The 25,326-nt window shown below is 50.7% G+C and overlaps 1 protein-coding gene across 2 annotated transcripts in view; it reads left to right on the top strand.

The window, feature by feature from the left end:
* SSBP3 (single stranded DNA binding protein 3) overlaps positions 1-25,326 on the top strand; it is a 130,933-nt gene that overhangs the window by 55,025 nt on the left and 50,582 nt on the right. Inside the window, exons 1-2 of one of the 2 annotated variants that reach the window (XM_011926343.1) lie at positions 5,014-5,018; positions 21,505-21,592. In XM_011926343.1, the coding sequence (XP_011781733.1) occupies positions 21,557-21,592 (36 nt within the window). In that variant the 5' untranslated portion in view covers positions 5,014-5,018; positions 21,505-21,556. Of the gene's footprint in view, positions 1-5,013; positions 5,019-21,502; positions 21,593-25,326 lie in introns of those variants that run through there. The other variant, XM_011926344.1, reaches the window with a different exon arrangement.

Raw genomic sequence — 25,326 nt, 5'->3', positions numbered from 1 at the left:
TTCCAGCCTGGGTGACAGGGTAAAACTCCATCTCAGGAAAGAAAAAAAAAAAATTATACTAAGAGTCGTGAGTTGCATTCATTCAGCAGATATTAGAATACATTTTGCACAGCCTTGTCTACACTAACTAAGCACCGGGGGCAGGGAGGGGGTAGGTGCCACAGTGAGGAAGAGAGGTTGCCCTGTTCCTGTCCTCCTGCTTACAGGCTGGAGGGGAAGACACGCAGACAGACACAGAATGAAGGTGTCCTTGTGCACGTGGAGCGGTGGTCTGAGTGGGAGTGGCAGGCACCAGGCTGGAAAGAATGGGGGTCCCAGTACCCCCCTCCCCCTCACCAGCCGCCCTCTGGAGTTCCAGAGAGGAGTGTAGTTCGTGCCTCCGTCTTCATCCTTCCCAGGGATTGGTGCCACAGGGCTGGGGTGTTTGTGTTCCTGCCTTTGCACACATAATTTGGGGGAGGCTTGGGTAGGATTCTAAACCCAAACCAGATGAAGGCGGTGCCTGTGGGTGTCTGGGAGCAGGGGTGGCCCCGGGAGCATGTGGCTGGGTCACCCTTTGTAATTATACCACTGTGGTGAAGGCCCCGGAACCTGGGGTGGTGGTGGTGGCGGCGGCGGTGGCAGGCTGGCGGGCGGGTGGGGGATGCCTAGCTTCCCATCTGCTCAGCCTCACTTGGCTCTGAATGGATTAGTTCTGTTTGGGTTGGAGCTTACTGTTGTGTGTGTTTTCCATCCCCCTTCCCGTTTGTTCTTCTCTCCCTGGCCTGGGCGCCTCTTCAGGGTGATGCGCCCGAGGAGCAGCGAGGGTCCCCGCATGGGAGGGAGAGTTGTGAAGTGGCCATTATCCGAACAAGAAAGGGAGTGACTGGAGTTTGCATTCTTCTGGGCCTCTATGGAAACAGGGATGTGGCTGGGTGTGGGTGGGGGATGTTGAGACCTCACAAAAGTGGGGCACAGTCTGCAGAAACTCGGGGTACAGCACAGTCTGGATGAGTGAGCATCACCTGGTACAGTGTGCCCCTTAGGTTGGTTTGTGCTGCTGAACCAAAGTTGGTGTGCTGCTGCTGTTGGTCTTCAATACCACTTTATTGTTGATGAGATTCTGAATGGGCATTAATTCCTTCCTGCCAAATGGTCCAGGTGAGGCTTCTGTTGAGGAAAACTCTTGGCAGATAATTAATATTATGGGCATTGTGATGTGGTAACAGATGAGATGCAGGTCTTCTCCTGACCTTGCCAAGTGACCTCTCTGAGCCCCAGTTTTCCCAATAAAGTGGGGATGTTGATTCCTGTCCTGCAGGGTTGTTGAAGGGGGAAGTAGATAAGCTGTCTAGGAGACCCAGTGCCACCTGTCAGATGGGGGAAGAATTCAGGAGATCCTAAGAGTGCCCATCTCTTACATGCCACACCAGGGGCACAGAGCATTTGGGATGTTGGAAATGCCTGTGGATATCAGTGGATTTCCTGATGGGGTTCAGGTAACTTCCTCAAGGTAAAGCAGATTTGTGGGAAAACAACTTTTTGCTTTGCCCTTCTCTCTGAAATAAAAAAAGATGGGGGTCCATTGCTCTTTTTGGAGTTCTTTCAGTATCTACTGGGAGACCATCCATGGAATGGGCATTTCAGAGACAGAGTAGGTGAAGGCAGAGAAAGCAGCTGTGGTCTTGGCCCTCTCAGAGTCTGCGTTCTAGCTTGAGAATCAAAATTTCACACATGTAGAACAATTAGAGAAAAATAACAGATGGTGTGTGATCAGATGTCACTGCTCTGTGAAGCTGTCCCAGACCGCCCCACCCTCCGGCAGAAATAATCCTTCCTTTCTTTGGGATCCTGGAGTCGAGTACAGGCCTGTGTGGTACTCTGTGTTGCACTGGTTTGTCACTGGCCATTTGTGTCATTAATGTGTGCAACAGCAAATGTTGACCGAGTATGAGTGTCTCCATGTGCCAGGTACCATTCTTGGTCATTATGCACGTCCTCCCCGAGCACCTGCTCTGGGCCCCTAAGCTGAACTGACATGATGATACTCTCCACTCTCTGGGCTTCCAGGCCCATGCATGCGTCTCATTTCTGCTGGCCTCCTGAGACCACGGGCCAGCTCTTCCTGTGCTGCCTCTAGAACTCCCTAAGGGCCTTCTTTCTTGGATATTTGGTCCTCAGTGGCCTTCTCCTGGGTTTGATCTTGCTGTAGGGCTGGTGAGTTGGAGAGGGTCTTTGAGGACTTTTGGAGTCGATGAAGACTCTGGCCAGTCACAAGTCCAGCACTGCTAACCTTATCTTCTGTGGCACTCCCTTATCCTCTCTGGGCCTTCATTTTCTTGTCTTTAAATAGCTAGGATTGAATGGTATCTCTGATTATTGAGTTCTGGTATTGGTAACTGAGAAGGAAGACTGTGATAGGAGCATTCCAATGTCTCGGAAGAATCTGTACAAATGCATAGAAGCTTAAAAAGACATGCAGTGTTCAGGGGAGGAGGAATTACGTGGGTGGAGCTGGGAATGAGGGTTTGTTCAGGCCAGGTCCTGAAGGCCTCGGCTGAGCTGGTGTGTGGCAAGGAGCAGAAAATCCTCAGGTTGTGAGCCTGCAGTGTGAGTGATCTGGGTTTGATCTGTTTGGAGAAAGAAGTAGAATAGATTAAGGCTAAAAAACCAGTGAGGGGCCTGATGTAGTGGTCCAGGCCTCATGTCCGTGTCTAGATGGCAGATGGAGAAGGCAGGCACTGGGGTAGTTGTGTGGAACCTGAGAAAGTGGGCCGGCCTGCTGAGAGCTGGCATAAGATTTGGGGGATTGCCCATAGCCCCTTTGACTCTCAGACATTTTCCTAATAATTTGGTGCCCTGTGCCCACAAGGGTGGGCTTGGGGGTGATTGTGAATAGCCTGGATTTGTGGAATGCACTAAAAAAAAAAAGCCACCTCTATCCAAATTATCCAAAGGTTGACAACGTGGTGGAATAAGAGGGACCCTGGCCAGGTTCTGGGCATGTCTGTCTCCTGCTTTGGGCCTTAGTGTCCCTTTTAGTGAAAATGGCAGTGGGTACGGGAACATCGGATCAGTGCCTGAGGTGCACTAGCACACCCCCGTGACTGCCGCCTTTGTCTCCAGGAGTTTGAGGATCAAGCATGCAGGGCAGGGTGGCTCCATTCTTGGCAAGTGGAGCGGAAAATACCAGTGTCTTGCAGCAAGTCCCAGAGGGTGTGGGATGGGTGTGTGTGTGTACTTGGCTAGGCGTGCCCCCTTAACATCTCTCTTGGACAGGGCATCCATGCTAGCCTGGCCTGGAACCTGCACAGAGTCCTGTCTCTTCTAAAATATTGTCTTCCCTATTAAATATTAATAACAACCAAGCATGAACCCTAAGTGGGACTGAACCCCCAGCACACCCTGGATGGTTGTCGCCTGTGGGTGTTTGTATCTCCATGCCTGTCCTCAGCTCAGCGTGGCACCTTGAACAGAGCTCGTGTGTGTGTGTATTTTGTTTTTGTTACTTTGGAGCCTCTGCAGAATTTCTCACCACTGCCAAGTTATTTCCTTGGGATATATTTAGATAAAGCGAGATGATGGAGAAGTGGGCGACGCGTATTTGCTCAGGGCTGTTTGCACACGCTGACCATGGTGTTTTTGAAGCTGACGTCCAGGAGTTGGATTGGAGAAGAGCCTCAGTGTAGCTCCTTGTGGAGGTAGAAGGGGTCAGGGAGAGAGTGAGTGGCAAGACAAGTCCTCTCTTCCAAAGATGGAACGCAGGTGTTTGGGCCCCACACCATACCCCTCTGCTGCCTCCTTCCCATCTGAATGAAGTAGAGCTCTAAAGCTACGAAAAGAAGTTGGAGAGGTAACTGTGAGTCCCACACTCTGCCCATAAGGCAGCTTTCTCCTGGAGCCGGGTGGCCTCTGGCACTGCACACTGATAAGATAGGAAATCAGATTACTCTGTGGTTTGTGTTTACTGAAAATCCTGGGGACGGTACTGGCTCCCCAGAGTGGTGGGGGCAGGCAGGTCTGGTACCACACCCTTGCTGAGACTGTTTCCCTGAGCTTCCTGCCTGCTGCTCCCTCGTCAGTGTGCCCCTCTTGGTGAGTCTGGGTTCGTGCCTTCCGTGTGACAGTAAGGCATGGTAGTGCAGAGAGGGGTCCAAGCTAGGCCTCCTCAGACCTAATCAGCTTACAGTGGGGCAGGGCAGTGCTCTTCTGTGATTCAATTCAGAACCTCGATCTGCTTGATGGAGGCAGCTTTAATGAGATTAGAAAGCTTAACCAAGAGGCCAATTAAATCTGGGCCCGTACCTGTTTGGGTGGCTGTTGAAGCCCTGACCTGCACCCGGAGGCTTCCTGCAGGCCTCCTGGGAGACTGGTTGGGGAGCATGAGGGGGCAGAAGAGGCCTGTCCATCTGGCCTAGCCATCCCCATAACTTGGGATCTGTTTACCCTGCTGGGGTCAGGGCGGAGACAGAACCGAGGAGGGATCTGATAGAACATCTGGTCCAGGAGTTCCCAGAAGCTAGATCCCTGCCCCCTCAGAAAGACAGGCAGCTTAGTTGTTGCAAAGCTCACTACGTAATTTTGATGTGCAACCAGGCTTGGAAACCAGGAAGTGAATCCATTCCCTTTGTTTTATAGGTACAGGGAAGCCAGCCAGGCCTGACTCCTCACCCAGTGCTCTCGTGTGGCATCTTTATTCCCAGCTCCTTTGATTGTCCAGGGTGATGGGGATGGTGGTGTTGCCCTTCTGTTCCCAGACAGTTTTTTGTTTGTTTTTTTGAGACAGAGTCCCACTCTGTCTCCCAGGCTGGAGTGCAGTGGCACAATCTCAGCTCACTGCAACCTTCGCCTCTCAAGTTCAAATGATTCTCCTGCCTCAGCTTCCTGAGGAGCTGGAATTACGGGCACATACCACCACGCCTGGCTAATTTTTGTATTTTTAGTAGAGAGGGGGTTTCACCATGTTGGCCAGGCTGGTCTCGAACTCCTGACCTCAAGTGATCCGCCCACCTCAGCCTCCCAAAGTGCCAGGATTATAGGTGTGAGCCACTGCGCCCAGCCTTCAGATGGTTTTTTGTCTGTTTCTTCATTTGTGCTTCATGCCACTGTTGTGAGGGAGGCCAGGCAGGGAATAGTGGCTTCTCTTTTTACAGATAGGCAAATTCAGGTTGGACTCTTGTCCCAAACTGGTGCCAGACCCAAAGGGCCTGATTCAGGGTTAAGGTCTTTCCCTTCCATGACTTAAATCTTCCTTCTGGTTCCCACTGGAGGTGGTGGTGGGTGGTATGTGAGTTTGTGATATCTGGATCCAGCCAGGAAGAAAAATCCCAGCATCCATTAACTGTAACCTTGTGTAAGACACTTAACTGTTCGTGTCACCAGCAAGATAGGTCGGCTGTAAAATAAAGGAGTGGATTCACTCACCTCAGGAGATTGTTGGGAGGATTAAGTGAGATCAGCCTCCTTTGTTGCCTACACAGAGTCTCAGGATGTAGGGGCTTATTATTGTTCCTGGGACACAGAGCCAGGAGGCTTTGGGGGCAGGGATGGCAGGGCTCTGGGACTCTGCTCTGCAGGAGAGTGGTCCCTAGCTGGTCCCCAGGGGACAGGCCATCCTTGGGGAGAACAGGTAGAGAGGGTTTAGAATGAATACCCATTTGGCAAGTATTTCTGGATCACCTGACAGATGCGTGCCAGGCACTGTTCCAGGGGATGCAGCAGAAACTTGACCCTCACAAATCGTGTGAGGCAGGCGGTGCTTATTATCCTCATTTTCTAGATGACACAGCCAAGGCACAGACATCTTGGGAAAACCAGATTCCGCTGGTGTGTGGACCGGAGGCCACATCTGTCTAGCCTGGCTGTGGGACTCCTTCCTGTACTGTGGTTGTAGATTCAGAGTTTCCGAAGGCCCAAATTTAAATTAATAATTCCTGTCTTGGACAGAGAGGACCATGGCAATGGCCTTAAATGGAATTAGACAAAAATAGAAGAAAAACAGACTGCCTTAGGCCAGATTTGCAGCAAACTGGGGACCTTGTCAAGAATGGTCCTGCTGTGCTATCTCTGACTTGCAAGTTTCAGGCTAGCAACAGAACCAGCATTCACATTCAGATCTCTCCAGATGTTTTCATGTTTGTCTCTTCCAACAGTTGTTTGAAGAGAGAGACAAGAAAACCTTTGGGAGTTAGGCTGCTTTTTTCACCTTTTGACATTTGGATTTACCTAAATCTGGTCTGTTCCTTAAAGTTACATTTTTATAAAGCAGACAAATAAGGAAGAAGGGAGAAATATCCCAGAAGAACCAGGCCTAGCTTTGTCCAAAAAGCTCCTTTGCAGTCTCCAGTCATTTGATGTTTATTGATAGTAGACATTGTAAATATTTGGATTCCACTTTTTGGAACCAACAGTCCTGCAGGGAGATAACCTTTGTCTATATAATAAGACCAGGTAGAAAATGCTGGAAGAGTTAAAGTAGAGTCTCCTGTGGGATTGGAGGGTGAATAAATCATCCTGCCTTGTGTCCAGGGTGGCCTAAGGGATATGTTAGAATGGCAGAAACCAGCAGAGACGTGGGCATTCCAGATGGAAGCAGGGAGGGCATAGGTAAAGGCTGGGGACCAGCTAGTGTCCCCTGTGGCTGAAGCTTAGGGTATGAGAAAAGGGGGAGGTTGGAATGGGAAGCAGAGAAGAAAAGCTGAGATGACATCACCGCCCTTTCATTATCTCCTTGTTTTTAAAAAATCTCATGTCAACCCAGAGATTGTCCTGTATTACAGGGTGCAGCTCAAGACAGGTGAATTGCCTGCCTCTCTGAATTGATCAGGGAGCCCAAGAGCTGGAGCTCCTGCCCTAAATCTAGTGCTCTGTCTGCTTGGTTAGGAGGCCATTGGTATTGCATGCTCTGTGGGATGCCTCATGAAACGGACACAGGTGGAAACGGTGTCTTCTAGTATTGAGTTCTAGCTCGTGAACCTACTTGGGACTTCAGTACTCACTTGGACTGGGAACAGGGACATTTGAGCTGGGCATTGATGGATAACTGGGAGTTCTCTAGGTAGATACATGGACCGGGATGGAGGCAGTGGTGAAGGGACCTGAGACTTGATCTGTTAGGGGCTGAAGCCATTCCCAGGTCATGATCAGCACAGGGTTGGGGCAGAGTAGAGATGCGGCCAGGGGGCCCTGGTGGGCTGCAGGGATCTTGGTCTCTCCACTCTCCCCTTCTCTCTACCCCTCTCAAGTTTCATCTCATGTCAAGTGAGGGACTGAGGAAGGGACGGGGAGGGGAGGCTGGGGGTGATGCATTCCTCCCGCGTGAGCTCAGGGCTTGCTCTGTGGTTTGTCTCTGATTGCAAAAACCCTATCTGCTATAAATCTGTGGCTTGGAGGGTCTTGCTGTAAGGGGCAGTCCCTAGTTGGGTGGAGGAGCCTCTGCTTGTAGGATGCATTTTCAGGGAAGTGGAGGAAGGTATCACAGGGTGGTACCCCACACCCTCTGTTCTCAGCTTGCGTCCCAGTCCCTTTTTCCTCTGCCGTCTCTGGGCCCCACCAGTGGTGGGCAGCCGAAGTCCATGGGAAAGTGGCTCCCTAGGCTAATGGAGCAGACAGCCATCTTCAGAGAGGCCAGGGAATCCAACCTGTCTGAGAATAAATAGGCTTCATCTTGGAAGCCTATTTAGCCTATAGGATGGAAGCCTATTTAGCCTATAGGATGGAAGGGAGGCTGGCCGAGAGGACTGGGAGAGGCCACTAGGTCTCAGTAACCCACAGAGGCCACTTGAACTCCTTCCTGCACCCATCTCACTGGGCCTGGTCTTGACTTCTTCCATCATGGGAATGAGAACAGGGCCCCAGCTCTGTGAGGCCACCCCACTCCCTCTCATTGCTTTTGTCCTTCCTTGGAGCTACAAATGCTTTCCCCAGACACTGGCTGAAGCTCTCTTTCCCATTGTCTTGGGAGGGGGTGATACAAGGATGATTTCTGTTTTAATGACCAGTGACTCTGGGAGATGTGGCCTGCCCAAGTCGTTTGCCAGGGCTTTACAGGCAGAGGGAACAGCATGTGGCAGGGTGTGTGTGTTTTGTTTGTTGTTGTTATTTGGAGGGGAGGGGCTAGATGTTTGGATCTAGCCAAATGGTAAGTTAATGAAAGGTGAGTGAGATAGCTAGTCTTAAGAGTTTAACCTTTTAGATTTGGTGACTACTCTTGAAAAGCAGGATTTCTTTTTTTCTTTTCATTTATTTTTTTTTTTTTTTGAGATGGAGGAGTCTCACTCTGTCACCCCAGCTGGAGTGCAGTGGCGTGATCTCGGCACACTGCAACCTCTGCCTCCTGGGTTCAAGGGATTCTCCCACTTCAGCCTCTCGAGTAGCTGGGGTTACAGGTGCCCGCCACCACGCCTGGCTAATTTTTTTTTTTGTATTTTTAGTAGAGACGGGGTTTCACCATGTTGGCCAGGCTTGTCTCGAACTCCTGACCTCAGGTAATCCACCTGCCTCAGCCTCCCAGAGTGCTGGGATTACAGGCGAGAGCCACCATGCCCGGCGGAAAAGCAGGATTTCTGCAAGAATTTTATTTATCCAAGAAATATTTACTGAGCCAGCATCTTCCCTGTACTGTGCACACCATTCCTGCCCCCATCCCTGGAAGATAGCTGGCTAATTTAATAAGGAATTAACAGTCAGGTGTGACAAACACTGTGCTGAGAAACACATAAAGGATGAAAGGGTATCACCCAGGCCTGACTACAGAGAAGAGTGTTGTAGAGAGAGGAACCTGCCTGTGTAGAGGATGGTTGCTGTAAATATGTGTGAAAGAAAGGCCTTTGTAAGCTGGTGCTAGGTACTAAATATGTGTAAGTAATAATAGGTTATTCTTCTCTGAATGGGACCCCAATAAATGTTTCATAAAGACCTTCCTTTGTGTTTTCAGTACCATATGGATGGGTGGCATGAGTAGGGGATGGACCACCTCTATGAGAAGTGCCGTGTTTGTTTCGGAAGCTGAATTTGGGTCAGAATTCTCAGTAGATGAATTCCCGTGTCCTTTCAGAAGCCTCTGACTAGCCTGCATGCCTTCAATCCTCCTAGGCCCCACCCAGGCCCCACCCCCTTAGCAGATCTCTCACTGGGATCCTAAGTGATGTGTGTGTTCTTGGGTGCTCTGGCCCTGTTCTTGGTGGGTGCAAACAAGAAAGCCCTGCTTTGTGCACCTGATAGATGCCCAACAAATAATCTGTAGTGAGCTCCAAAGTGGCAGCCCCGCTTTGCCCTTTAGCTCTGTAGCTCCAACCAGACTTTAGCAGGCCACAGACTGGAGTTGCAGGCCAGTGCTGTGTCTTGGTCAGAAGCAGGCTGGTTCTTGGTGGGTGCCCGAACCACCTCTTTGTCCCCTCTGTATTAATTTTGGAGCAAACCATCCAGCCATTATCCTCCAGAGCCTCCTCTGTTCTAGAAGGCCACTTGGCAGGGTCGGGATGTGATGCCTTGTGGAGGGGCTGATAACTGTGATGCTAGAATTTGAGACATCTAGAATGGCTGTATTTGGTTCCCAGGGGTATCAGGTACCGGCGGTATTACCCTTCTTGCCCCAGAGACAGACACATGTACATACATATGCGCATGCACATGGAATACATGACCTGGTGAATTTTCCTGTTGGAGGCTTTAGCATTCCCTTGCTTTGGCACCATTCTCTCTTGTTTGTTCAGAGCCCTGAGGGCCGGGATTGGGGTGGGATGAGGATCACTGCTGTTTGGTCTGAGTGCAGCAAACCTTCCTGGATCTGCACCCTGGAGTCTGGGGTTTGAACGGCAGCAGGGGACCTCAGGGGGCTCATGCAGGGCCTCGCTCACAACACAGGAGCGTTCTTGGGGGAACTGACATGAGGCTTCACAGTGGCCAGAGCAGCTGGGGCCGTAGAAGGACGTGACCTGGACTCTCATCCCTTCCTGTAGCTTTGGGGCTCACCCACCCTGTCATTTGTACATGAGGCATCTGGGGCTCTGAGAGGGGAAGGGGTTGCCTTGCTCTTGGTTACCTAGCTAGTTTCCGTCAGAGTTTTCATTAAGGCCAAGTTGTAGGCCTCTCTTGTGTCAGTCTGAAGAATTTGGTAGAGGGGAAGAATTGTGGATTTTGAAGTCAGATAGACCTGGTTTGAATCCCAGGACTGCCATTTCCTGGCCTGCGATGCAGTCTCTGGCTGTTCTGCTCTCAGAGCTTCAGTGTTCTTCTCTGTGGCACGGGGAAGATAATGCGGGTCCACCCCATAGGGCTGTTGAGAGGATCAGAGATAAGTACATGAAAGGCCAGGCATTAGGAGGCACCTGTGAGTGCACCAACTGTGGCATTCCTCCCACTCCCTTAGGCTGTGCAGGGAGAAAGAGGGAGGGCCTGGCTGGAGCTTGTCACCTCCAGGGGAGTAGAGTCTTGGCTGCGGGGTCTGTCCTTGGCTTCTTAGAACACTAGAGGGCCCAGCTGCAGGCCCAGCCATTGCTACTCAGCGCCCACCTGGTGGGTAAGGGGGTCAGTGTGGGCCTCTCTCCCTTCCTACTCAGCTGTATCTGGCAGATGCCCGAGAGCAGCCTTCCAGAGGCTCCAGACGAGGTTCCGCATTGGCAGCACTGGTGCCTGAGCAGGATGCAGGCTGGCACCTGGATTTCAGGCAGGAGAACCATCTCCGCTATTCCTTGCCTGACAGCTGGGTGTGGAGGGCTGCCTGAATGGACTGCAGCGCACATTCTAAGTGCCCAGCGCCTCGTAGTGTTGTTGGGTCCAATTTCCTTTGCTTTGTGACCTACATCATTCTTTATTTGCTAAACTCTCTGAGCAGGCAGCAGTAATAAATCAATTAATGACTCCGATGAATCGTTTAATGGCTGACAAAATAACACTAAAGCCAACAGCTTACATCTCTCCAGCAGTACCAGAGGACGCTGGTTGACTCAGGGTGGGGGACGAAACAGAGACTGTTAGCTAAATTAGCACAATTAGTGCGTGCTTTAGAGGCTTAGACGGCATCTGCTCAGCACCGAGCCTGTGTGGCAACTGTGCGCTGGGATGGCTGTGCAGACCACGGTGGTCCACTGCTCACTGCCTTCCCTTCTGGCCCGAGGAGCTCAAGGACTCCCGGCTGTTCATTTACACAGAAGAGGCGGTGTTGGGTTTGAATTATGTGCCCCTTCCCCGGCATTGGGGGACCTGGGTGAACTTGTCAGACTGTGTCCCGTCACAGCAGAGGAGGAGGTGAGGGAAAGTGACTTGGTCCCCACTAAATTTGATGCTTACTGAGGAGAATGTGGGCTCCCATCCTTGAAAGATGTTCTGAGGGCCCTGCCTTTAATGATGTATTTTAAACTTAAAAAAATAAATAAAGTTTCTAGAAGCGGGTGGTTTTCTGTTCTCTGCACACCTCGGTCCTGGCAGGATTAAATTGTCATTGGAACTGAGCGTGTGCGCGGGTCCACGCCAGGGAATTTTCCACTTTGCAGAAGCAACTGCCAGTGTTCTTGTTAAGGAGCTGTCACTGGCCTACTATGACATGTTTGTGGTTGTAAGTAGCTCCTTTAAGACAGTGGGAAATGTGTGTGTGTGCGTATGTGTGTGTGTTTTGCTAATGGTGTAAACCAGGGCCTGAAGCTCATTTCTCTTTAAGAAGAAAATCAACATTGTACAAATACTGAGCTGTTGATCCACTCTGCAGTGTTCATCTAGGGGGGACCTCTAGCCCTTAATCTTCCTTGTCTTGCATGCACACGCCTGGGACCTGCGCCCTGTGCCATGTGGCCCAGCTGGGAGGTATCTGCCTGTGGAGGAGGGTGTGCTGGCTGGGATCCACTCTCTCACCAGGTACTAATTATTAAATACATGGGACTTCACCTCTTACCAACAGTGACCTTTGATCTAGTCCCCAGAAGAAGCTGGGTGCTTCCTGGGATGAATGGGCAGGGCCTGGCAGTATGGTAGCCTCAGACTTCTCAGCCCGGGAAATTCACTTCCTCCTTTTTTGGGGGAAATGTTCTTACTGTGGTACCTTTCTTTCATTTTTAAAAAAAGAAATAGTATTTTTCTAAGGTGGCCACTAAGAAGAGAGAGGCCCTTTCTCAGAAGAGCAGCTTTTCTGTCCATCAGAAGGCCTAGTCTTTCCGCAGCTTTCAGACCCTTTTCGTCTCCCCATCCCCAGCCTGCTGTGGTCAGGGAATCTTAGGACGTCAGCATGTGGTCCTTTGCCTGGAGTCTGGCTCTGGGCTGCCGGTTGCTGAACCCTCACCTTGGCTGAACCTGGCTGGGCGCCTTACCTAAGGGTCATATTTAAGTTTCCCATGGCCCCTACAAGAGGGTAGGGGGCTCCCTTCTTAGCAAATGATGAGGGGCGCAGAAGGTAAAGTGAAGTGTCCGAGGACTCAGCCCCTGGTGAATGGAAGGACTGGGCCCTGACCTGTTTGCAGGTGACCACTTTTAAGTGTCGATTCTGAAACTTGGATCAGAGCAGCTGAGGTACGGCCAAGAGCTGGGGCTGTGGTATTTGCAGATCTGGGCTTAACTTCTGGTTCTGCCCATTTCTGGCCATGTGACCTCGGACAAGTCCCTTTACTCCTCAGAGCCTCTATGTTCTGGTAGTGACTGCAGATTGTTGGGAGGATGGAGGGAGAGAGACTGGATGAGCCATACCATGAGCTGGGTCACAAGGGACCGCGTAGGGACAGTGAGCCTTCTCTGACTAGGTGGCTGGCCCCTTTCCTGTGGGGGAGCCCCCCCCATCCTGGGGGAGGGAAAGTGAACAAGCCCCACACCCACCCCCTATCCTGGAGATGGTGCAGGGGGCAGGTGGCATCCTGGAGGGATTTGCTCTCTAAGGAGAGGCTGTCAGGAGGCCCTGTGCCCAGGGAGGGTTAAAATGACAGCATAATCTCTCACCCCTGTATCACCTCCTGCATCCTCGAGTCCTGCCGTTCTTTAAGGCCCCGGCTCAAGTACCATCTCTGCCACAAAGCCTCCCTGATCCCCTTAATCCCCGCTCACAGTGCCTGCCCAGAGCACCTTCCCTGTCCCTCAGTTCTCTGTCACCACAACTCCTTGCATCCTCCTGACTTGCGGGGCAGACCCGCTCCCTGTCGTCTGCTCTGGTGAGCACAGCGCAGTCTGGGTGGCCCCAGAAGCGAGTGTTTGCTGATGCATCTTGTGTGTAAAAAGCACTTGTAACCTTTTTACAGCTCCCCCCAGCCCCCACCTGTTTCTCCTCCTGCCAGGGTAATTGGCCAGTTAGATTCAACAGACTCTTCAATGGGATCTTGCATTCCTTGATACACATGTGCGTGCATACAAATACACACACACACACACACACACACACACACCCCTTGGTGAATGCCAACTCATTGAAGTATTTGTCAGAAAGAGCAGAGCTAGGTCCGGCTACTTGGGGAAGCACAAAACATAGACAGTCTCAAACACAAGAATGGATTGTGCTTCTCTTGTGTTTAACGAAGTGCCGGCTGTTTCATAAGAGTCAAAGCACACAGAACTTTTCCTTGGAACTACAGGGGTGGGCGGTACATGACTGTGGTGTTTTGTTTTGTTTTTTTTTGAGGCGGAGTCTTGCTCTGTCGCCCAGGCTGGAGTGCAGTGGCTGGATCTCAGCTCACTGCAAGCTCCGCCTCCTAGGTTCATGCCATTCTCCTGCCTCAGCCTCCTGAGTAGCTGGGACTACAGGCGCCCGCCACCACACCCAGCTAATTTTTTTTTTTTTTTTTTGCATTTTTAGTAGAGACGGGGTTTCACGTGTTAACCAGGATGGTCTTGATCTCCTGACCTCGTGATCCGCCTGCCTCGGCCTCCCAAAGTGAACTGTGGTTTTGTTTCTTGAACCCAAGATGCAAGGTGGAGGCACAGAGGGACTAACGTTAGAGCCACTTAGCTGCCTGCCCTTGAAATAGTGCACCTCTCTGTGCCTCAGTTTCCTTACCAGGAAAACAAATGACATCTTCCCAGCGATGTTGGGGAATAAATACTACCCCCCCACCCCCGCTGATTTATAGGATCAAAATGAAAAGGCAGTTGCTTCTCCAGCCCTTCTTGCATTCCAGGGTCCTACCCAGGTGGCAGATGTGAGCTGGGACTTAGTAAAAGAAGCTCAGGTATCAGGACCACCCTCATCTGGGTCTGATGGCCTGACTGTGACAGGTGGAGGCTTTTCTTGTCTGTATGTGGCCCTTTTCAGGTTGCTTGCTGAAGAGCTCGTTTGATATCCACAGTGTCACTGGAGGAGCGGACCCCAGCTGCCTTGTGTGGAGGCCAGGGACAGAAAGGCCTGATCCGATCACACAGTAGGTGGTTTGCAGCCACAGCTGGAATCCTCATCCTGGGACCTTCAGTCCAGGGCTCTTCTGTCTTAATAATCCCCAGGCCCAGGCAGTGGTGGGTCCTATGGCAATCCCTTTTTAATATGGTTTGTGCCATGTCTCAACTGGGAGTGACCCCAAATTATCACAGCCCGCCCCCTCAGGCAGCCAAGAGGCTTTTTGTAGCTCAGGGCATCTGCTGTTGGACCCAGGGCCATCCATTGGTGCCAGGAGGCACGTCCATCCCTCCTCCCACACCGTGGCCCCCTGACTATTTGAAGGCAGGGATCCTGTGTCACGCCTGTGTGTCATCCAAACCTATTTTTAACGTCAGCTGGTTCTGCCTCTTCACGTAGCAACAGCTCTGTTTTCTCCAAGCTGTACGATTAGAGCCCCTGTTCTCCAAAACTGATTCTGTTCTGTGGTCTGCATATGAAACCAGGAATCCTCTTCCTGTCCCCTTCCCTTCTTTGAACCCCAATTCTGTCCCTCTTGGCCTTTCCACCTGGATGATGACATTCCCCCAGTCGCTTCCATTCCTGATTTGTGTCGTTAGTTTGTTGATGCTGCTGAAATTCCCTCTGGGAAACCTGGCCCCAGAGGGACCCAGGTTACTCCATAGTTTGCACAGGAGCCCCTATCTTGCTGAAACCAGTGCCAGCCTCCCTCCCTCCCTCCCCAGGCCACCAGACAGGCGTCACTTGGAGGCTTCCTGTCTCACTTGCTCTCTGCATGTAGTCATCACAGGAGTGCCCCAAGCTCCCATAAGTGACCTCCATTTCCTAGCTTTGAGCACATGGCTCCACCCCCAGCACACGCCTCCCACCCCCTGGTGTTTTGGGCCCTGGGCCACACAGCCTGTGTTGAGTTTCAGTCTAGGAAGTCGTCTGCACATGCATTTCTGCATGTGGCCCCCAAGCTGCTGCACACCAAAGCCTGAGTATTAGGGCGGGGCAAGGAGGGGCGGGGATTTGCAGAACAAAGTACCATTTTGCAGCCTTGTAAATCAGTCAGGAGGGGTTGGCCGACCTGGCAGGAGTCCCACATTTCCCTCTGAGCATTTGTTTTTATTCAGTTTTCCAGGAGCTTCATGTGCCTAGAACTAATTTTAAAGAGAGGGTTGGAGGGGGGATCCCAGGCTAGTTTGTGAGTGAGGATAGCTGGGGTTCTTGAAATGAGGCCAGAAGATAGTATCTTGCAGGGAATGCCCCTGGACCATTGCTTCTTGAAGGAAAAGCGTGAACACTGTTGCCTACTATGAGATACTTCTCTCTCTGGGTGGGATGAGAGGCCACTGGGAGTGTGGGGACTTGTCAGGTCCACTTGCTCCTGTAGTTTGGGGTACTCTGGTGGTACTGGGATTTGTTGAGCGAGCATGAGTGTGCCTGGCTCAGGGTGAGGCGGGACAGTAGAAGTCCCCCACCATTGCCCAGAGCAGAAAGTTCTATTCCTTAACCTGGTTTCCAAGGCGCTTTCTCTTGGAAGCACCTTTCTGAGGCCGTAGGTAGGGCCCAGGTTTGAACCCTGCTTCTCTGCCCTGGAGGGTAAAGGGGGAATATCCATCTCCTAGGGTGAGACTGGTGCTGAGGTAATCATGTATCGTTACGGAGTGGGATTGCGGGACTGGTGCTGAGGTTTTCAGGTGTCCTTATGGAGGGGGATTGCGGGGCTGGTGCTGAGGTTTTCAGGTGTCCTTTTGGAGTGGGATTGCGGGGGATCTCTGGTTGCAGTGGCATGTGTCTGTCCCGTTGGAGCGCGGATGGGGTGGAGTCAGGGGCAGTCCCTGAGCCCCATGGCTATGTACCCGTCCTGGGATCATCAAGAAACCCTACTGTTTAGAGAGGGAGCTGTGGGATCAGTCCTCTTCGCAAGTCTCCCAGACTGGGAATAGCAAACTTCAGGCAGTGCTCTGGGAAAGCACCTCGGGATTTTCAAGTTGACTATAGGTTTAGAGGCGGCAGCTGGCTGGAATGGGCTGCATCACCCTGTTTAAGGCCTATTTTCTGTTTAGAAAAGAATTTTAAATTAGCTTTATTTGTTGTTGTTGCTGTCTTTTTTTTTTTTTTTTTTTTTTTTTTTTTTTTTTTTTTTTTTTTTTTTTTTTTTTTTTTTTTTTTTTTTTTTTGAGATGGAGTCTTGCTCTGTCGCCCAGGCTGGAGTGCAGTGGTCAGATCTCAGCTCACTGCAAGCTCCGCCTCCCAGGTTCACGCCATTCTCCTGCCTCAGCCTCCCGAGTAACTGAGACTACAGGCGCCTGCCACCTCGCCCGGCTAGTTTTTTGTAATTTTTAGTAGAGACGGGATTTCACCGTGTTAGCCAGGATGGTCTCGATCTCCTGACCTCGTGATCCGCCCGTCTCGGCCTCCCAAAGTGCTGGGATTACAGGCTTGAGCCACCGCGCCCGGCCTTGTTGTTGCTGTTTTTTAAAGTGCGAGTTACCAAACTGCATGGGTTGTTTGAGTTGGCTTCCTTGAGTCCAAAAAGTGGATAAGCATTGGTGAGGAAGGCCTGGGCGATTGGAACCCAAATGTCAGTCACTGTTATCTGTGACTCAGGTAACAGGTCTCTGGGTAGTTTTTAATCTTTGATCACAAAATGGCCTATAATGAACAGAGAAGAGTTAAAACCCAGGTCCCCTGGAAAGAGGATTGCTGTCCTGTTCATGTAAGAGCTGCTGTTTCCAGTCCTAGCTCCCCTAGGTGTGTAGACTTAGCTGGGGAGAGCAGCTTGGAAAAAGAGCCTTAATGGTCATCTCCTTTAACCCCATCATTAGATACATGGGGAAACTGAGTCCCAGAACAAGAAAGGGCCCTGTCCATGGGCTCCCAGCTAGGAGATCTCTAGCTTCTGAATCCAATGTTCTTTTCTCTCTTCTTCCACGGGGGACTTCTAGCCCGTTCACCCACCACAACCCTGGCGTGCTGTAGGCCTTGGTGAATGACGAGGGTTTTCAGGGGTTTTGGTTTTGTGTTGTTAGAGAAAACATGAGACACTTTGCTGAGTGCCTCAGTGGAGCTCCAGCTCAAAGCTGGAAACCATCAGGAGAGGCCGATTCCTGCAGTCTGGAAAGGCCTGGCTCCGGACAGTCAGCTTTGAGCAGGCCTTTGAATAATACACGTAGTAATCATGATTGGGGCACGGCACTCCAGCCTGTGGGACCAGGTCTCTAATTATAATAATAATAATTTCTAAGCTTTTTTTTTTTCCCAGTTACAACTTACCCTTATTCTAGATCCTGCCAATACACCTGCTGTATGCCTCACGTTGTGCTGGGTCTCAGAGACAGGAGAAACAGGCCCTGCGGCCGCTGAGCTGCAGGAGCATCAGTACAGGGATTCAGTGTCATGTTCATAAATATGGTTAGGGGGAGGGTACCTTGGTTTAGATTTTGTGAGCAAGTTATTTCTGAGCCTTTCCCAACCTCTTAACTCTTTTGTTGCCCTATACCACTGGTTGCTGCTTTTCGTTTTCTTCTTTGTACTTTTCTGTCCTTTTTTTGTTATGAGCACATGTTTGCTTCATAATCAAAGGGGAACAGCAATAACTATCGAAATTCAAGGCACAAATTTAAGCACTGCAGGACGACTTAATTTTGCTACTGGAGAAGCTTTAAATGATAAAGGCGTCTCCTCAGCTTCCTGCCCCTTAGTCACTGCTAACATGGTCTTGTTTTTTTGTCCTTCTTCATTGGAGAACAGCAAAACTCTGTCTTCCACCCCACATTTCAGAGAATTACACCGTGCGTTTACTAGAACCATGGTGACCCTGGCCATTGCATTCAAAGAACCGTGGACTACCCACTACCTCTAGTTCCTAGAACCATTGACTCAGTCCTGATCTCATAGGAAAATGATATCTTAGAGTGAAGGGGCCTCATAAATAAGGCAACAAAGCACTCGCAGGTTCAAGTTTTCATTTAAAAATTTGGTGTAGGCCAGACACGATGGTTTGCACTGGTAATGCCAGCTCTTCTGGGGGCTGAGGTGGCAGGATTGCTTGAGGGCAGGAGTTCAAGACCAGCCTGGGCAACATAGTGAGACCCCATCTCTACAAAAAATTTTAAAAATTAGCTGCATATGGTGGTGTGCACATGTATTCCCAGCTACCTGAGAGGCTGAGGCAGGAGGATCCCTTGAGTCTAGGAGTTTGGGGCCATAGTAAGCCATGATTGGGCCACTGCACTCCAGCCTGGGGTCCAGGTCTCTAATTATAATAATAATAATTTTTAGGTTTTTTTAAAAAAATCATAACTTACCATTATTCTAGATTCTCCATATGTAGTAAGTCAAATACCCAAATAGCAAAGGACATGGATGATTTGCCATAAATTTAGATCTACAAGTGGCCAATGCAAACCATTTCAAAAGGTAATGACCTAAGAGATAACTCCGAATACCAAATACCAAAGGGGTACTAACTGCCAGATTAGCAGACACTGAGATTTAATGCCTGTTATTTCATTGGTTAATAGGCTGGGTGTGGTGGCTCATGCCTGTAATTTCAGCACTTTGGGAAGCTGAGGTGGGAGGATCACATGAAACCAGCCTGGGCAACATAGTAAGACCCCGTCTCTAAAAACAAACAAAATAAACTGGTTAAATAATGGTACATAAGAAGAATGAAATTGTTAAAGGTAACACCAGTCTCTGAAAGAACCTGAAGAAAATGTAGATGGGTGTTTACCTCACCTCATTTTTAAAACAAGTTTTTTGCTCTTGCTGCTAAGGAGTGATTGTTGGCTGTTAATCACAGAAAGTTGCCATTTTCGCAGAACCACTGACCACAGAGAAACAATAATGCAGCCAACAGTAATGCAGCTAATGGATAAGCTGGCGATTCCCCCGCAAGGCCCCATCTCAGATAGTGCCAGGCAGGGGTGAGGCACGGGCAAGGCAGGGGCCCGTGACCTCAGACCTCGGTGATGGTGAGATCTGCAATCCCAATTTTTGGAGATGCTTGAAACTTAAAAACACATTATAGGATGGTTGGCAGGATAGCTTTTGCAGAGAGGGCTCTTTTTCTGTAAGCAGAATCATTTTGAAAAGTAATATGCAGCTTGCCCATTCTCTTCACCTGGGTCTGCTCAACACCCACTGTATGCCCTGCTTCTCAGTTTCTAGATTCACAGAGCTGTCCCAGCTTACAAAACACAGCCCATTCTGTTACTTTATCCCCCACAATCCTGGTGAGGAGGTAGGACAACAGCTAACGTATTTTTTACAGGAAGCAAATTCAGAAAGTTCAAGTAGCTTGCCCACAGTCATCCCACTTACTAGTAGAGGTGACAGTGCTGAAAACCAGGTGCATTTGTTTCCCAGGTCTGTTTGTTCATTTTGTTGCATGCAGTGTATTAGTGGGATTTGTACATTACCTGATTTCCTTCCATCAGAGTTGGAAGTTAGAGGTTGTGGTTCCTTTTTGTTTTGTTTTGTTTTGTTTTTTTGAGATGGGGAGTTTTGCTCTTGTCATCCAGCTTGGAGTGCAGTGGCACAGTCTTGACTCACTGTAACTTCTGCCTCCTGAGTTCAAGCGAATTCTCCTGCCTCAGCCTCCCAAGTAGCTGGGATTGCAGGTGCCCACCTCCACGTCCAGCTGATTTTTGTATTTTTAGTAGAAACGGGGCTTCGCCATTTTGACCAGACTGGTCTCAAACTCCTGACCTCAGGTGACCTGCCCACCTTGGCCTCCCAGAGTGCTGGGATTACAGGCGTGAGCCACCACACCTGGCGTCTGGTTCCTATTTTACCACTGATGAAAGAGAGTGGCTTCTTGAAGGTGGTGATGGGAGGCTGTGTTTCTAAGAGGAAAAGAGGCGTTCTGTTTCCTACCCCAAGGGGCTCATTCCTCTTCCAGAGAATCAGTCAAAACCCTGGGCAATGATAGTTGACCAAGTTTCACTTTCTCAGTCATGGTGGGGTTTGGGGACCACCAAGGTTGGAGGTAGGGTTCCTGTAGGAGGAGCCCCTGGAGGCCTAGAATCAGTGGGAAGGAGCAGGGCCCAGTTCCAGGTAGGACTGTCAGACCTGTGACTTCCTCAGGGCTGGGGCCCAGACGCCTCAGCCTCACCCCCGCCTGTGTGAGCACGGGGCCAGGCGCAGATGCGCCGACCACCTCGAATAGGTTGCACACAGATCCTTTGGAAGGAGGCCAGGCTGGGGAGAGCAATGTCTGCTCACCCCTGGGAGGCATTTGTTGTGGCAGATACACCAGGCAAATGCCAGAATAGCAGCGTTTAAAGAGAAAAGGAATGACGGTCCCCCCACCTCATGAGGCCCTTCTCTCTCATGAGGCACCTAGGACCCTGCAGGGCAAAGAACATGCTCTGCCCTCTGTCACCCTCTCCAGTAGTGTTTCCCAGTTGGTCTGTTCACTTATTCATTGAGTCATGGATATTTATTGATCTTTTGCTTTATATGACATGCCAGCCATTTGCAGAGGGCACAGAAATTTATAAATCACTCGCCTACCAAGAGCTTCTCAAGAGTAGGTGGGCAGACACGGCCCGGGGCCATATAATGCCAGGAGCAGCCACTGCACGTTGGCCGTGCCCCCCTGCTCTGCACCGCAGGAAGTACCTTTGGCACTTTGTCTCAGGCTGTCCTTGCAGCCTCCCTAAATGGTGGACATTGGTCCCCCATTTTATATCATTATTATTATTATTATTATTAGAGATAGGGCTGAACCTTTTGGGCTCAAGCAATCCTCCTACCTCAACCTCCCGAGTAACTGGGACTAAAGTTGTATGCCACTGCGCCCAGCTAATTTTTTATTTTTTGTAGAGACGGGATCTCCTGATGTTGCCCAGGCTGGTCTCGAACTTCTGGGCTGAAGCGATTCTCCTGCCTTAGCCTCCCAAAGTGCTGGGATTTTAGGTGTGAGCCACCATGCCCAGCCCTCCCATTTTAGAGATGAGGAAAAAGAGCCTCGGAATTAGTTGCTTCCTCAGTGGGGGCCGCACCTGGGAATTGAGTCCAGGTCTGAGTGTATAAGCCCTACTTGCTTCCTGTCAGTGGGAACATGACACTTCCCTGGGATGCTAGGAGGGATTTAAGTAGAAAGTGGCCTGTGAGGAAGGTCCACAGGGAATGCGGGCACATGGGGAGAGCCAAGGCCAGGGGTCAGAACTCTGTGTCTCTGGTTGGGGGTTTGGCCACTAATCCTCTGCCTTGTTGTCTCCACAGAGTGCAGCAGCTGCCCCGAGCCCCGTGCTTGGCAACATTCCCCCCAACGATGGGATGCCGGGAGGCCCCATCCCGCCAGGTTTCTTTCAGGTACGTCCGGGGCCCGTAGGTCTCTTGCTCCACCTCATATTCCAGGCCAAGACCCTGGGCAGGTGGGAGGGCGGGAGAGAAGTAAGTAGCTCAGTTTGCCATGGTCTAAATACAGTTGCTTTATGCTGGTTCAAATCCTTCCCTTCCCATCCCTTTCACCAGTCCTTCTAAAAGCTGAGAGGGAGAAAAAGCTGGGAAAGCAGACACCTCCTGCATTGCCTGCACTTCTGCTGGAGTTTGCTTTCTTCATGCCAGCTTCGTAGGCACGACACAGTCTGCCCCTGGCCAGGGAGGCGGTGGGGGCTGCTTCCAGGCCACTGTGAAGCTTTCTTTTAACAAAAGGCTTTAAAAAATATCAGTAAATCGTTCTTTGTTTCTGTTTTGTTGCTGCTGCTGTTGTCATTGTTTACTTTGCCTGTCCAAACTACAAACCTTAGGCGTAATCTAAAAAAAACACAAAAACCCACCATCCTGGCAGGTCTCAGAATCCTTTCCCTCTGGTTAACCACTTGATTTTTTCCGAGTGTGATCACAGACAGCATCCCACAAGCATCTGTGCCCGTGCTCTGCCCGCCACAGGCAGGAACAGATCCCACGTGGGTCGAGAGCCTGGCCTTCTCCAAGAGACACCTTGTTCGGCTTTTTCTGGGGTGTGTGAAATTGGGCTTTCTGTTTTGCCAGGTTGGGCGCGGCTGCCACCCTCTCTGCACCGCCTCCTCCATCTCTACCTTCTCCCCGGCAGTTCATGTGATTTAAGCCAGCTTGAGACTGGGAAATGCCATCTTAGAGAGGTATAGTGTGCAGGGCTGTAAGGAACTTTTACAATGACACTCACGATCATAACATCTCTCATTCTTTCAAGCCTGTCGGCAGCTGAGTTTGAGAATCCGCCCGAGTTCCCCACACCTTTTGAAAGATTGGCACTCCCAGATAAGAACATGGAAAGAGCTGTTACGTGGAAAGGGAGGCAGAAATTTCTTCTGTGCAGCCCTAGAATTCAGAACTAGGACCAGTGAGGCAAAGTCCAAAGATACTTTTGCTTGGTGTAGGCTAGAATGTAGCACCCGGGCTCACCCCACATCAAGGCGGGGGGCTCTCTGGCCCTAGATGCATCTGAGCAAAGACTGACAAACATCTCTTAGGAATGTTAAAAGGGTTTCCCTCTGGGAGAGAGATGACCTGGAAGATGATTCTACTTGGCAAGATTTTGTATTTGGGTTGGTGTTAACTCCTGAGAGAAGAGGGCTGGGACATGCTGCTCACCAGCTAAGAAGGACAGCAGTGAAATTCAGGTGTTCCCCAAAAACAGAAGTGACAGGTCACGTGATGGTGGTAGGAGGAGAGAGAGGGATGCAGGATGGCCATTGGGAGCATTGGATGGCCACATGTGGATCTGTATGCATTCCCAGAACACTGCCAAAACTGGGGCCTTGTCCAAGAGGTGGAGATGAGCGTAGCCCCAGAAATAGGTGTGTGAGCTCCAGGTTGGGACTGGACCAGGCATTGCCAGGGTCTCAGCTTGGGGCAAGGGTGCAGACATACTGAAGATGGGTTGAGAGTTAGAGCTTAAAATGCTGGAAACCCATGGGCCCAAGAAAGGCAGGAGCCAGCGGGGCTGCTGTCCTTCTCCCAGGGAGGAAATCCAAGGGGCCAGTGTGTGAGAGGCTCATAACTCACCGAGGCAGGCATCTTCTTGGCCACTGCAGATGGCGCCCCACACCCGTCAGTGGGCCTTTCCCACTGGCGTTCTGTCCAGTTGGGAATTCTTTCTAGGCTCACATGCCATAGATGCTCTTAATATAGTGCAGGTGTGGCTTCCCTGTCTGGTGGACCCACCCAGGTACTGTGCTTCATCTCTGTGCATCCTGATTGAGGCTGCTTGCTGGCATCTGGGTGTCCGGTGCAGATTAGACCACTGTGGTAGAAAGAGGTAGACAATACCCAGTTGTATGTTTTAAAAATAGGCCATTGACTTCTATTTTGGCCTGACTCTAGGACAAGACTCAGGTCTGCCTGATATGTGGGCAGCTCCCAACTTCCTGCTTTGGTATAATCATCCATGGCTAAGGCCTAATTCCAGACATACTTCTTGGGCCCTCCCCTGTGACGTTTGGGTTGTGTGGTCAGAAAGCCAAGACTGATTCCTGTCCTTATTTAGCCATTACTAGCCACCATCAAACAGAGGTAACTTTTGGACCTTCTTGACTTGAGGTCACCTCTGTTTCCCAGGCACGGCATGCCATCAAGAGCTGACGGGGTCATCCAGCAGACAGCAGAGAGCAATGGCTTGGCCTCTCTGCTTCCTGGGTGACGTTGGTGATTCCTTTCTCTCGCTTCCTGGCATCATTTCCCCATCAGTCACATGCAGGGGGATGGGCTAGGCCAGGTACCTGGCCTGGTCCTTCCCGGCCATGATGCTGAACCGCTCAGGCTGGGGTCACTGCGAAGGGGAAAGGGTATCTCTCTGGAAGGAGGTACTGGTTGCCCATTTCCGGAGTAGGCCTGCTTACAACAGGAGTATTAGCTATAGATTGCCGGCCGTGCGCCTCACCAGTATTGCAGGTGGCCACTCTGATATTAGAAGGGAAATAGAGATGGTATCGAGGATTTTATCTGCTACCAACAATTGCACTCCTTCCCCTGCTTGGCCAAGGCCTGGGTAGGAAACTCTGCCACAGCAGGCTTTGCACCAGGGAGTCAGCTTGGGATGGCTGAGCCAGCTATGCCCAGACCCTGGCCTAGGGTGGCCAGCCCAGTTTTCAGGTCAGGACTTCACCCCTAGCTGGTCCTAAATGTAGAAGCCCCAGGCCTCCAGGTTGCGTGGGAGGGAGCAGCCGCCCACCTCCATCCCGGTCCCTCAGTAAGCAACACGGGGCCTTGCTTCTGCAGGCCTCTTGACTGCCAGGCTTCAGCTCCTGGGGTCAGAAGTTTTGGCCATCCACACATGAGGGTCTGCCATCAGCTTTCTCTTCTTCCACATCCAGGTTTCCAAGGCGGGCAGTACTTCTCCGGTCCCGTGGCATGAGATGTCTCTGGTAGCAAGTTAAGGTCTGGCAGGGAGGTGCCTTGGAAATTGATCTGACCACACCTCACTGTTGGGGAATAGTATGGGGTTCTTGGGGTGTTGGTAGAATTTAGCAACGGCATTCTACTTCTGAGTTCCTTTAAAAAAAAAAAAAAAAGACTGCCCTAATATTGGCATCCTCAGCACCTGGCATATACTAAGGATGCAGTAGATGTTTGAACTGAGTTTATTTGTATTGCTCACATTACAGGACAGGAGCCCAGGCAGCCCCAAAGTACCAGATCCAACATTCTGATCAGGGAGGGCCTAACAGGAAGCTGGCTTGGGAGTTCAAGAGTGGTGTTCTGGTGTTTTGCAGCGGGGAAGGACAAAGAGGACTTGGCCGCATACTTGCTGAGTGACCTTGGGCAAGTTGCTCCTCATCTCTGGACTCTAGTTTTCTCACCAGTAGATGGAGCAGGCTGGACCAGGTGGTCTCTGAGGGCGCTTCCAACTTTGATTTTCTGCTTTGGATCCAGATGGATTTTACATAATCAAACAGTGGCGTTTTTTTTTTTTTTTTTTTTTTTCCCCCACACACAGCTTAGTTTGACTGTGTTGCACAGCCGGCAAAGCCAGCTTGGCTTTGGCCAGTCTCACTGATCTGGGTGGGTCCCCTAGTTCCTTGGTCCTTAAGGGGTCACTGTCCAGTAAGAATTTCTAAGTTCCT

This window comes from Colobus angolensis, unplaced genomic scaffold, assembly GCF_000951035.1.
Source record: "Colobus angolensis palliatus isolate OR3802 unplaced genomic scaffold, Cang.pa_1.0 Scaffold68, whole genome shotgun sequence".
NCBI lineage: Eukaryota > Metazoa > Chordata > Mammalia > Primates > Cercopithecidae > Colobus > Colobus angolensis.
The sequence above is the reverse complement of the archived record's forward strand: the minus strand, read 5'-3'. Positions and strand labels throughout refer to the sequence as shown.